A 12,374-nucleotide genomic window follows, 5' to 3' on the forward strand; every position below is an offset into this window, starting at 1 on the left:
TGACAATGGCTATTCAGATTGATAGGCGTCTGCGGGAGCGCAAACCGGTGCACCATCTGGCGGTGTCTATGGAAAAGACGCCAGAAAGTATGCAGTGTGATAGAATTCTGTCCAGGAGCGAGCGACAGAATTTTAGACGGAAGAATGGATTGTGTTTCTATTGTGGGGATTCTACTCATGTTATATCAGCATGCTCTAGGCGTACAAAGAAGCTTGATAAGTCTGTTTCCATTAGCACCATTCAGTCTAAGTTTATTTTGTCTGTAACCCTGATTTGCTCTTTGTCATCCATTGCCACGGACGCCTATGTTGACTCTGGCGCCGCTCTGAGTCTTATGGATTGGTCCTTTGCCAATCGTTGTGGTTTTGATTTAGAGCCTTTGGAGACTCTTATTCCTCTGAAGGGGATTGACTCCACCCCATTGGCTAATAATAAACCACAATACTGGACACAAGTAACCATGCGTATCAATCCGGATCACCAGGAGATTATTCGTTTCCTGGTGCTGTATAATTTACATGACGATTTGGTACTGGGATTGCCATGGTTGCAGTCTCACAACCCAGTCTTGGACTGGAGAGCAATGTCTGTGTTGAGCTGGGGATGTAAGGGTATTCATGGGGACGTACCTTTGGTTTCTATTTCGTCGTCCATTCCCTCTGAAGTCCCTGAGTTCCTCTCTGATTATCAAGACGTCTTTGACGAACCCAAGCTTGGGTCGTTACCTCCGCACCGTGAGTGCGATTGTGCCATAGATTTGATACCGGGTTGTAAATATCCAAAGGGTCGTTTGTTTAATTTGTCTGTGCCGGAACATGCTGCTATGCGGGAATATATAAAGGAGTCTTTGGAAAAGGGACATATTCGTCCATCCTCTTCTCCCTTGGGAGCTGGGTTTTTCTTTGTCTCAAAAAAAGACGGCTCTTTGAGACCATGTATTGATTATCGGCTTCTGAATAAGATCACTGTTAAGTATCAATACCCATTGCCATTGCTTACTGATTTGTTTGCTCGTATAGAGGGTGCTAAGTGGTTCTCTAAAATTGATCTTCGTGGGGCGTATAATTTGGTGCGGATCAGGCAGGGGGATGAGTGGAAGACCGCATTTAATACGCCCGAGGGCCACTTTGAGTATTTGGTCATGCCTTTTGGTCTTTCTAATGCCCCTTCAGTTTTCCAGTCTTTTATGCATGATATTTTCCGCGATTTTCTGGATAAATTTATGATAATATATCTGGATGATATTCTGATTTTTTCTGATGACTGGGACTCTCATGTCCAGCAGGTCAGGAGAGTTTTTCAGGTTCTGCGGTCTAATTCTTTATGTGTGAAGGGGTCTAAGTGCGTTTTTGGGGTCCAGAAAATTTCCTTTTTGGGGTATATTTTTTTCTCCCTCTTCCATTGAGATGGATCCCGTCAAGGTGCAAGCTATTTGTGACTGGACTCAGCCCTCCTCTCTTAAGGGTCTTCAGAGATTTTTGGGCTTTGCCAACTTTTACCGCCGATTTATTGCTGGTTTTTCGGATGTCGTTAAACCACTGACTGATTTGACCAGACAAGGCGCTGATGTTGCTAATTGGTCCCCTCATGCTGTAGAGGCCTTTCAGGAGCTTAAGCGCCGTTTTGCCTCTGCCCCTGTGTTGCGTCAGCCTGATGTGAATCTGCCTTTTCAGGTTGAGGTTGACGCTTCGGAGATCGGAGCTGGGGCAGTGTTGTCGCAGAAAGGTTCCGACTGCTCCGTCATTAGGCCTTGTGCCTTCTTTTCTCGCAAATTTTCGCCCGCAGAGCGGAATTATGATGTTGGGAATCGGGAGCTTTTGGCCATGAAGTGGGCGTTTGAGGAGTGGCGCCATTGGCTCGAGGGGGCTAGACATCAGGTGGTGGTATTGACTGACCACAAAAATTTGATTTATCTTGAGACTGCCAGACGCCTGAATCCTAGACAGGCGCGCTGGTCTTTATTTTTTTCTCGCTTTAATTTTGTGGTGTCATACCTACCGGGTTCTAAGAATGTTAAGGCAGATGCCCTTTCTAGGAGTTTTGACCCGGACTCTCCTGGTAATTCTGAACCCACAGGTATCCTTAGGGAGGGAGTAATTTTGTCGGCCGTTTCTCCTGATCTGCGGCGGTCCTTGCAAGAGTTTCAGGCGGATAGACCGGATCGTTGTCCGCCTGATAGACTGTTTGTTCCGGATGATTGGACCAGCAGAGTCATCTCTGAGGTACATTCTTCTGCATTGGCAGGTCATCCCGGAATTTTTGGTACCAGGGATTTGGTGGCAAGATCCTTCTGGTGGCCTTCTCTGTCACGAGATGTGCGAGTCTTTGTGCAGTCATGTGACGTTTGTGCTCGGGCCAAGTCTTGTAGTTCTCGGGCTAGCGGACTGCTGTTGCCCTTGCCTATTCCTAAGAGGCCTTGGACACACATCTCGATGGATTTTATTTCAGATCTGCCTGTTTCCCAGAAGATGTCTGTCATCTGGGTGGTCTGTGACCGTTTCTCTAAAATGGTCCATTTGGTTCCTCTGCCCAAGTTGCCTTCTTCTTCTGAGTTGGTTCCTCTGTTTTTTCAGAATGTTGTCCGATTGCACGGTATTCCTGAGAATATTGTTTCTGACAGAGGTACCCAATTTGTGTCTAGATTTTGGCGGGCATTCTGTGCTAGGATGGGCATAGATTTGTCTTTTTCGTCTGCTTTTCACCCTCAGACTAATGGCCAGACCGAGCGGACTAATCAGACCCTTGAGACATATCTGAGGTGTTTTGTCTCTGCTGACCAGGATGATTGGGTTGCTTTTTTGCCATTGGCAGAGTTCGCCCTCAATAATCGGGCCAGTTCTTCCACCTTGGTGTCCCCGTTTTTCTGTAATTCGGGGTTTCACCCTCGATTTTCCTCCGGTCAGGTGGAATCCTCGGATTGTCCTGGAGTGGATGCGGTGGTAGAGAGATTGCATCACATTTGGGGGCAGGTTATGGACAATTTGAAGTTGTCCCAGGAGAAGACTCAGCGTTTTGCCAACCGTCATCGTCGTGTTGGTTCTCGGCTTTGTGTTGGAGATTTAGTGTGGTTGTCTTCTCGTTTTGTCCCTATGAGGGTCTCTTCTCCTAAGTTTAAACCTCGGTTCATCGGCCCTTATAGAATATTGGAGATTCTTAATCCTGTTTCTTTCCGTTTGGACCTCCCTGCGTCCTTTTCCATTCATAACGTTTTTCATCGGTCGTTATTGCGCAGGTATGAGGTACCTGTTGTACCTTCAGTTGAGCCTCCTGCTCCGGTGTTGGTTGAGGGTGAGTTGGAGTACGTTGTGGAGAAAATTTTGGACTCTCGTGTTTCCAGACGGAAACTCCAGTATCTGGTCAACTGGAAGGGTTACGGCCAGGAGGATAATTCTTGGGTCAATGCATCTGATGTTCATGCTTCTGATCTTGTTCGTGCCTTCCATAGGGCTCATCCTGGTCGCCCTGGTGGATCTGGTGAGGGTTCGGTGCCCCCTCCTTGAGGGGGGGGTACTGTTGTGAATTTGGATTCTGGGCTCCCCCGGTGGCCGCTTGTGGAATTGGACTTGTCATCCTCTTTCCTGTTTCACCTGATTCCATCAGTAGTGGGTGTCGCTATTTAAGCTCATTTCTCTGGTGGTTTCTTGCCGGTCAACAATGTTATCTGATGCCTCTCAGTGCTTGTTCCTGCTTCTAGACTACTACTAGATAAGTTGGACTTTTGTCCATGTTTTGTTTTGCCTATTTGTTCCAGTTCACAGCTGAAGTTTTGTTACTGTGTCTGGAAAGCTCTCGTTGATCAGGGATTGCTACTCTGGCGTTATGAGTTAATGCCAGAGTTTAAGGTAATCTCTGGATGGTGTTTTGTTAGTGTTTTTCTGCTGACCATGAAAGTATACTATCTGTCTTCTGCTATCTAGTAAGCGGACCTCAAATTTGCTAAGACTATTTTCCTGCTGCGTTTGTTGTTTCATCTGAACTCACCGTCATTATATGTGGGGGGCTACTGTCTTCTTTGGAATATTTCTCTAGAGGTGAGCCAGGTCTTATATTTCCCTCTGCTAGCTATTTAGGTCTTAGGCCAGAGCTGGGCATCTAGCGATAAATAGGAAATGCTACCTGGCTATTTCTAGTTGCGCGGCAGGCTTAGTTCATGGTCAGTCTAGTTCCATCTTCCGAGAGCTTGTCCCTCTATAGGCTTGCTATGATCTCTGCCTGCAGAGATCATGACAGCTGAGCAAATGATCATGGGCTGAGACAGAGATCAAAAGGCCCCTGTGCAAGAATAGTGTATGTGTCCCCTCCCCTCAAGCGGTACATGCATCAGAAAATCACTGCGCACGTGTCACGCAAGCATTATGCACACATCACTCTAGCACAGCACACAAGCATTTTACGCACGGTGCAAAAGCACAAGGCACACATCTCTCAAGCTGAGGCCATATGTTCCATAAGCACAGATTGCACAAGCACATGTATAATTGATATTAATTACTTATCCTTGGGGGAGGTCATCAACATCAGAAGTGGTTAAAAATCCCTTTAACACTTTTAATTTTTTTAATTTTTGGCCTTAATCATTTGGTACATAAGACCGTGCATTACAAGTGTAATACTTGTGCCCATTGTGTATAGCTTACATCATGAATGGTTTAGACGTCACCACATTTTACAGCAATGTGGATATATACAGAAAAAAATCAAACTGCGTAACAACAAATACATACTATTTTGCTTTCATAAAAATTGCGGCAGTCCAATAAAACGGTGTCGTTTTCTTCGTGCGAAGCAGATAAATACTGTTCCACTCTTTTGTGAAACTCCTCTGGAGTAAGATGTGTGGCTAAAGTAATGAAAAAATATTGGAAAGTGAGCAAGATTAAAGGTATACTGTATTCTGGAGCGTTTTTAAGGCATGACATGTAGGGTTCTGGTAGAATTTTTTTTTTTTTCATGATTAATTAAATCTTTATTACCGTATATACTCGAGTATAAGCCGAGATTTTCAGCCCACTTTTTTGGGCTGAAATTGCCCCTCTCGGCTTATACTCGAGTCATACCCGGGGGTCGGCAGGGGAGGGGGAGCGGGGGCTGTCTAAAAATACTCACCTAGTCCAGGCGCGGTCCCTGCAGGTCCCTGTCTTCCCCGGCGCCGGCAGCAGCAGCTTCAGCGTCTTCCTGCACTGAGCGGTCACATGGTCCCGCTCATTACAGTAAATGAATATTCGGCTCCATCTCCCATAGGGGTGGAGCCGCATAGTCATTACTGTAATCAGCGGTACCATGTGACCGCTGAGTACAGGATGAAGCGCTGCGGCGTCGGGGAAACGGGATCTACACAGCTGCAGGACCAGGTGAGTATACGGGGAGGGGAGCGCTGCGCGATAGTCACCTGCTCCTCGTTCCGGGCGCCGATCTGTCTCCAGCACTGACGCTGAGGTCAGAGGGCGCGGTGACGTGGTCAGTGCGCGCCCTCTGCTGAACGTCAGTGCTGGAGACAGATCGGCGCCCGGAACGAGGAGCAGGTGACTATTGAAAGTGGGGGGGCCTGAGCGACGGAGAGGTGAGTATGTGATTTTTTTTTTTTATCGCAGCAAATGGGGCAAGTGTCTGTATGGAGCATCTATGGGGCCATATCGTTCCTGCAGCACTATATGGGGCCATAACATTCCTGCAGCACTATATGGGGCCATAACGTTCCTGGAGCACTATATGGGGCCATAACGTTCCTACAGCACTATATGGGGCCATAACGTTCCTGCAGCACTATATGGGGCGCACTATATGGGGCCATAACGTTCCTGGAGCACTATATGGGGCCATAACGTTCCTGCAGCACTATATGGGGCCATAACGTTCCTGCAGCACTATATGGGGCCATAACGTTCCTGCGGCACTATATGGGGCCATAACGTTCCTGCGGCACTATATGGGGCCATAACGTTCCTGCGGCACTATATGGGGCCATAACATTCCTGCGGCACTATATGGGGCCATAACATTCCTGCGGCACTATATGGGGCCATAACATTCCTGCGGCACTATATGGGGCCATAACATTCCTGCGGCACTATATGGGGCCATAACATTCCTGCGGCACTATATGGGGCCATAACATTCCTGCGGCACTATATGGGGCCATAACATTCCTGCGGCACTATATGGGGCCATAACATTCCTGCGGCACTATATGGGGCCATAACATTCCTGCGGCACTATATGGGGCCATAACATTCCTGCGGCACTATATGGGGCCATAACATTCCTGCGGCACTATATGGGGCCATAACATTCCTGCGGCACTATATGGGGCCATAACATTCCTGCGGCACTATATGGGGCCATAACATTCCTGCGGCACTATATGGGGCCATAACATTCCTGCGGCACTATATGGGGCCATAACATTCCTGCGGCACTATATGGGGCCATAACATTCCTGCGGCACTATATGGGGCCATAACATTCCTGCGGCACTATATGGGGCCATAACATTCCTGCGGCACTATATGGGGGCCATAACATTCCTGCGGCACTATATGGGGGCCATAACATTCCTGCGGCACTATATGGGGGCCATAACATTCCTGCGGCACTATATGGGGGCCATAACATTCCTGCGGCACTATATGGGGGCCATAACATTCCTGCGGCACTATATGGGGCCATAACATTCCTGCGGCACTATATGGGGCCATAACATTCCTGCGGCACTATATGGGGCCATAACATTCCTGCGGCACTATATGGGGCCATAACATTCCTGCGGCACTATATGGGGCCATAACATTCCTGCGGCACTATATGGGGCCATAACATTCCTGCGGCACTATATGGGGCCATAACGTTCCTGCGGCACTATATGGGGCCATAACGTTCCTGCGGCACTATATGGGGCCATAACGTTCCTGCGGCACTATATGGGGCCATAACATTCCTGCGGCACTATATGGGGCCATAACATTCCTGCGGCACTATATGGGGCCATAACGTTTCTGCAGCACTATATGGGGCCATAACGTTTCTGCAGCACTATATGGGGCCATAACGTTTCTGCAGCACTATATGGGGCCATAACGTTTCTGCAGCACTATATGGGGCCATAACGTTTCTGCAGCACTATATAGGGGCATAATGTTTGTGCAGCACTATATGGGGCAAGTGTCTGTAAGGGGCCATAATTAACGTTTGTAGGGCACTACGGCATATGGGGCAAGTGTCTGTATGGAGCATCTTATAGGGCCATAACGTTTGTGCAGCACTATAAGGGGCAAATATCTTTATAGAGCATCTTATGGGGCCATAATCAGCATTTGTGCAGCATTATATTGGGCAAATGTGTCTATGGAGCATCTTATGGGGCCTTTATTAACCTTTATGCAGGATTATATGGGGCATATTTTAATGTGGAACATCTTATGGGGCCATAATGAACAGTATGGAGCATTATATGGGGCTCCTGATTCAATATGTCTCAATTAATTTTACTTTTATTGGTATCTATTATTACTTTTGACATTTACCGGTAGCTGCTGCATTTTCCCCCCTAGGCTTATACTCGAGTCAATAAGTTTTCCCAGTTTTTTGTGGCAAAATTAGGGGGGGTCGGCTTATACTCGGGTTGGCTTATACTCGAGTATATACGGTATATTGGTCTAGATCACATACTCCACTGTCATTTATTTTCAGATATTTTCTATATATTAGAAATTTGGAAAGAAAATAAAAGAAGAGAAGTGAAGACCAAATATTAATAGATAGCATCATAATCTTGTCAAAGTAAGAATAAATCATTCCAAATGTCAGGGATTAACTAGTTTTGTACACAAGCTCAAACCAACATACCAGATCATAGACTTCTTCACATACCTGTTTCTTTATAGCTAACTTTCTGTGGATCAACACCCATTGGCACAATTTCATGGAAAACACCAACACGAAGATCGGGAAAACAGTGCGCTCCCCCATCACTTCTCTGAAAAATCCACATAGGTTTGATAAAGAGCATATACTAAAGACTATGAAATTAACCAACTTAAAGGGGCTGTCCAGGCTTAAATGAAAAGTCTATAGTCAATCTAGAGCATGTGACTGTAGACTGCTCAATCGAGATAGCGTGCAAAGCGCACACTGTCATAATTATCCTGTATTGCCCTGGCGGGCAGGCAAGCATGTGAACAAACGTAAGCGATTTGCATGCCTGCGGTCACCATCACTTCTCTAAATTAGTTTAAAACTAGTCAGCATATTACTGAAAATATGTAAATCGCTCACACGCCTGGGAAATCGTGACAGTGTGTGCATTGCGTACTGTCTTGACTCATTTCTACCTGGACAAATATTTAAATCCTTAAAGAAATTGTCCACTACTTTTACATTAATGGCCTAAACTTAGGACACCTGGCACCCCCGCCGATCAGCTGTTATCTGTGTTGGCAACGGCCAGCCTGAAGTGCTCACTTGCCGAGCTACTCCATCTACTTGTAGTGGCTGCTGCAGGGTACTACACATCCCATACAGATATCAGCTGATCGGCGTGTCGGGTGTCTGACCCCGGCTGATCAGGTCATCAATGTACAAGTAGTGGACAACTTCTTTAACAAACTTAAGATTTTTCTTGATCCCTTCTCTTTTTCCAAGATCCATAACTTTTCTTACATTACTGACGACATAAACATGAGGGGAAAAATTTTAGTTTTGAATGGAACCATTTTTCCATGCAATGTACTGAAAAAAAAGATACAAGATACAAGTGCGATGAATTGGTGAAAAAAAGGTACAATTTTGCAGAAGTTTTTGGGTTTTGCTTTTAAAGGCATTCATCGTAGGTTAAAAATGACCCCAAATCATGATTCTCCTTGGGAGTACAATTATGGGGATACCAAACTTGAACAGATGTTTTATTTAAGTGGTAAATATTTTTCTGAAGTTTGTGAAAAAAAAAGTTCCTGTGAACATTTTCAGAGATTCCTAACTTTTATAGTGAGATAATGGTTTTAATAATATTTTGGAGTATGATACCATTTTTGGGTAGATACAATCTTCTGACCACTTTTTGTGCATTATTTTAGGGGGGCATGGTGACCGAAAAACTGCAATTCTGGCTTTCCGATTTTTTTTTCTCTTTATGGCGTTTTTTTGTACAGGTTAATTCATTTTATATTTTGATAATCAATCCTTTACAGACGATGAGTACTAAATATGTTTATTTTTAACTTTTTTCTTTCTTTTTTTTTAGCCATCGTTCAATCCCTTATACTATATACTGCAATACAAATATACAGCACTATATAGTGTTAATCAGAGTCTTCTTTGTAAGCTAGGCCTCTGACTAAGCTTCACAGGAATACCAAATAAGCAGTACTGGGAGTCTTCAGCAGGACCCTAGCTGCCATGGCAACTCATTGGTTCCCTGCAATCGTGTTGCGGGGAGAAGGCCAGTCTACACATGCACTGGTAACCACTCCACTTAAATATATTGATACTGACAGCGGGTTATAATTGGTTATCAGTTGTGATCAGTGCTCAGCTCTGGACACTACAGTTAGGGCTCATTTCCACTTGCGAGAAACACGTTCGTGTCTCACATGTGGAAACCAAGCTGTGGCGCCGGCACTTTGGAGCGGAGCGTGCAGCTCCATGTGTTCCTATGCGGCCGCACGCTCCACTCTGGAGTGCCGGCTCCACAGCTTGGTTTCCACATGTGAGACACGAACGTGTTTCTCGCAAGTGGAAATGAGCCCTTAGAGGTAGATGCGAGTGCAGCAGGCTCAGCTCCTGATCCTGATCAACATACATACAATTTGGAGAGGTTCAGGGTATCAGTCATGGGGCATTAAGGGGTTTACTCATAAAAATGGCATGGTGGCCAAAGCTGTCGTTTATTACAGATTTTATGCTTCATTATCCACAAAATGTATATACAGATTTCTGCTTCATATAGACAACGCAAAACTTAAATTTTACCTTAAAATCCCCCAGGCACATGTGTTTAAACAAGGGATGTGAGTGCATTGTGTTGATATAAAGCTTAGTGGAAATTTTGCTTCCTCCCACTGTTCCATTGATTCCTTCTGAAGCTATGCGAATCTAAAAAAGAAAAAAAAAAATGAACATAGTTAAAAAAAAAAGAATTATCTTCAGTCATCTGATTCAACAGAGCATCATTTACATTGTCATATCACAGCTTCCTGAGCAGCAGACAAAGCAGCAGCAGCAGCAACAAACACAACTCAGTTCTGCACTGCCTAGTTATTACAAGCTCCGTGATGGAGGAGTGCAGGAGAGTAGGTAACAATGATGTAAATACACACCGGCAGCTACACTAATATAGATGACAGAAATAAAATCGGTCAGTCAGGGCAATGGACAGGAGCAGAGAAAGCACAGAGGCATAAATTGTACTCTAAGGTAGAATATACATTATGTCAGTGGTGGAGGCAGAGCAGAGCTATGCTGGCAGGAAGCTAGCTGATAGAAGACTGCACTGTATATGATCTACCAGGAGAAATAAAGAGAAAAAAGGAGTATAAAGGGTATAACAATATATGACTTTATTTAAATATAAAGTACAAGAATTATACTACAATGACAATATTAAAGTGCATAAGGGAGCTCTCCCCTTGAGAAAGCGGTAACACCTGAAGCGAAACGCGCGTCGGGGTCCTGTTTTATCTTGGTTCCAGTCCAGTGTGCCTCTGCGCCCCCTATTTTAGTGGTAAGTGTGGCATTTTATGTACAGATTATTAGAGGCTTTGTTCCTCCGCACCTTAATACTTACTATAGCGGTGACTTTTAGCTGTCTTACCAGCAACTTGCTGATCATGCTAGATTGGCTTACATCTAGGGCGCTGCACACTGGTGGATACCTGTTTCCTCAAATCACCCTTATGCACTTTAATATTGTCATTGTAGTATAATTCTTGTACTTTATATTTAAATAAATTCATATATTGTTATACCCTTTATACTCCTTTTTTCTCTTTATTTCTCTTATAGTATGGAGTGGGTAGCCTTTTCCTTAGGCTTGGGGCTTTTTTTCACTATTTAGTGCTAATAGCCCCCTTTTTCCTCTTCAAAACATGCGTTCTGGTTTTGTTGTAATGATCTACCAGGAGTAGTGGAACTACAGCATGATGGTTCTAACGGCAACTGGAGGGTAAGAACAGTGTGGAAGTCAGTGGCCAGTGTACAAAAGCAAAAGACCTGGCAATCAGCCAGGAAGGGTGCTGCTATTTTGAGAATATAGCAGAAGCTGAGGAGCTGTAAGTGCATTGTCACAACCCAATGCACTTCCAGACTGAACTTCAAAATGCAATTTCTCCCTCCTAGAGCTGCACTCTGTGGTTTATCTTTTATGGCCTTCACAGTCATAATATTGGTTTTAGGAGGTAACATTTTCAAACAGGTTCCCTTTAAATAATTATGCTGTCAAGGCTGTAATAATGCCCATTGTTGCGTTACTGACATGCCAAGATTAGCCTAAGATCATCAGAATATTTCCTGATATCCTGATTCCCGGGCATGACCAGTACAGCCAGGTGTACTTGCCTAAGGTTATCCGCAAACCCCAGAAGACAGAGTGGTGCTGTGGTACTCTCAGTCCTGGCTTCCTGCACTTGCACAGTGCGCAGGATCTCTACTGTTGGACTTTTAACCTCCTTGGCATGCCAATCATGCCACAATTGCCATGACTATTACAGCCTGGACAGTATATCAGCTTTATGGAACGGCCGCCCATTTTTCCAATGTGATTTTCTGAATATTACTGTAAAAGTATATAGAAAGCTCTAAAAGAGGAGGGGCATGGCCACTGTTGTTAAGTGGGGGAAATCTACATTACAGGGTTCTTTTAAGCCTTATTTAAAAACTTATTTTAAACCCTTCACAACCTATTTCTGTTTTTGCACTTTCGTTTTGAAATCCTATTCTCAGAACCATAGCTTTTTATTTTTCTGTGAACATGGCTGTGTGAGGGCTTGTTTTTTGCGGGACGAGTTGTACTTTGGAATGACACCATTCATTTTACCTTTAGTGTACTGAGAAACAGGTAAACAATTCCGATTGCGGTGCATTTGAAAAAAAAGTTTATTCCACAATTGTTGGGGGGGATCATTTACCATGTTCACTATATGGTAAAACTGATCTGCCATTAGGATTCTCCAGGTCAGTATGGATATGTAGATACCAAATAGGTATGTTTTTTTATCTAAGAATTGAAAAAAATAATCCAAAATTAGTAAGAAAAAAACATTTTCCGAGACCTATAGCGACTCTGTTTTTCGTGATCTGGGACTGGGTGAGGGCTTATTTATTGCCCTCTGAGCTGACGGTTTTATTCATACTGTTTTGGGGGAGATGCAATGTTTTGATCGAA

The 12,374-nt window shown here is 44.5% G+C and overlaps 1 protein-coding gene across 2 annotated transcripts in view; it reads right to left on the reverse strand.

Moving 5' to 3' along the window:
• Nucleotides 1–12,374, reverse strand: part of TSTD2 (thiosulfate sulfurtransferase like domain containing 2) — a 44,860-nt gene that overhangs the window by 15,330 nt on the left and 17,156 nt on the right. For both annotated transcript variants that reach the window (XM_077250726.1, XM_077250735.1), the window contains exons 5-7: nucleotides 9,965–10,087; nucleotides 7,868–7,973; nucleotides 4,726–4,841 (exon numbers count right to left, since the gene is read on the reverse strand). In XM_077250726.1, the coding sequence (XP_077106841.1) occupies nucleotides 4,726–4,841; nucleotides 7,868–7,973; nucleotides 9,965–10,087 (345 nt within the window). The remainder of the gene's footprint in view (nucleotides 1–4,725; nucleotides 4,842–7,867; nucleotides 7,974–9,964; nucleotides 10,088–12,374) is intronic.

The sequence above is a fragment of the Ranitomeya variabilis genome, chromosome 1, assembly GCF_051348905.1.
Source record: "Ranitomeya variabilis isolate aRanVar5 chromosome 1, aRanVar5.hap1, whole genome shotgun sequence".
Lineage (NCBI taxonomy): Eukaryota > Metazoa > Chordata > Amphibia > Anura > Dendrobatidae > Ranitomeya > Ranitomeya variabilis.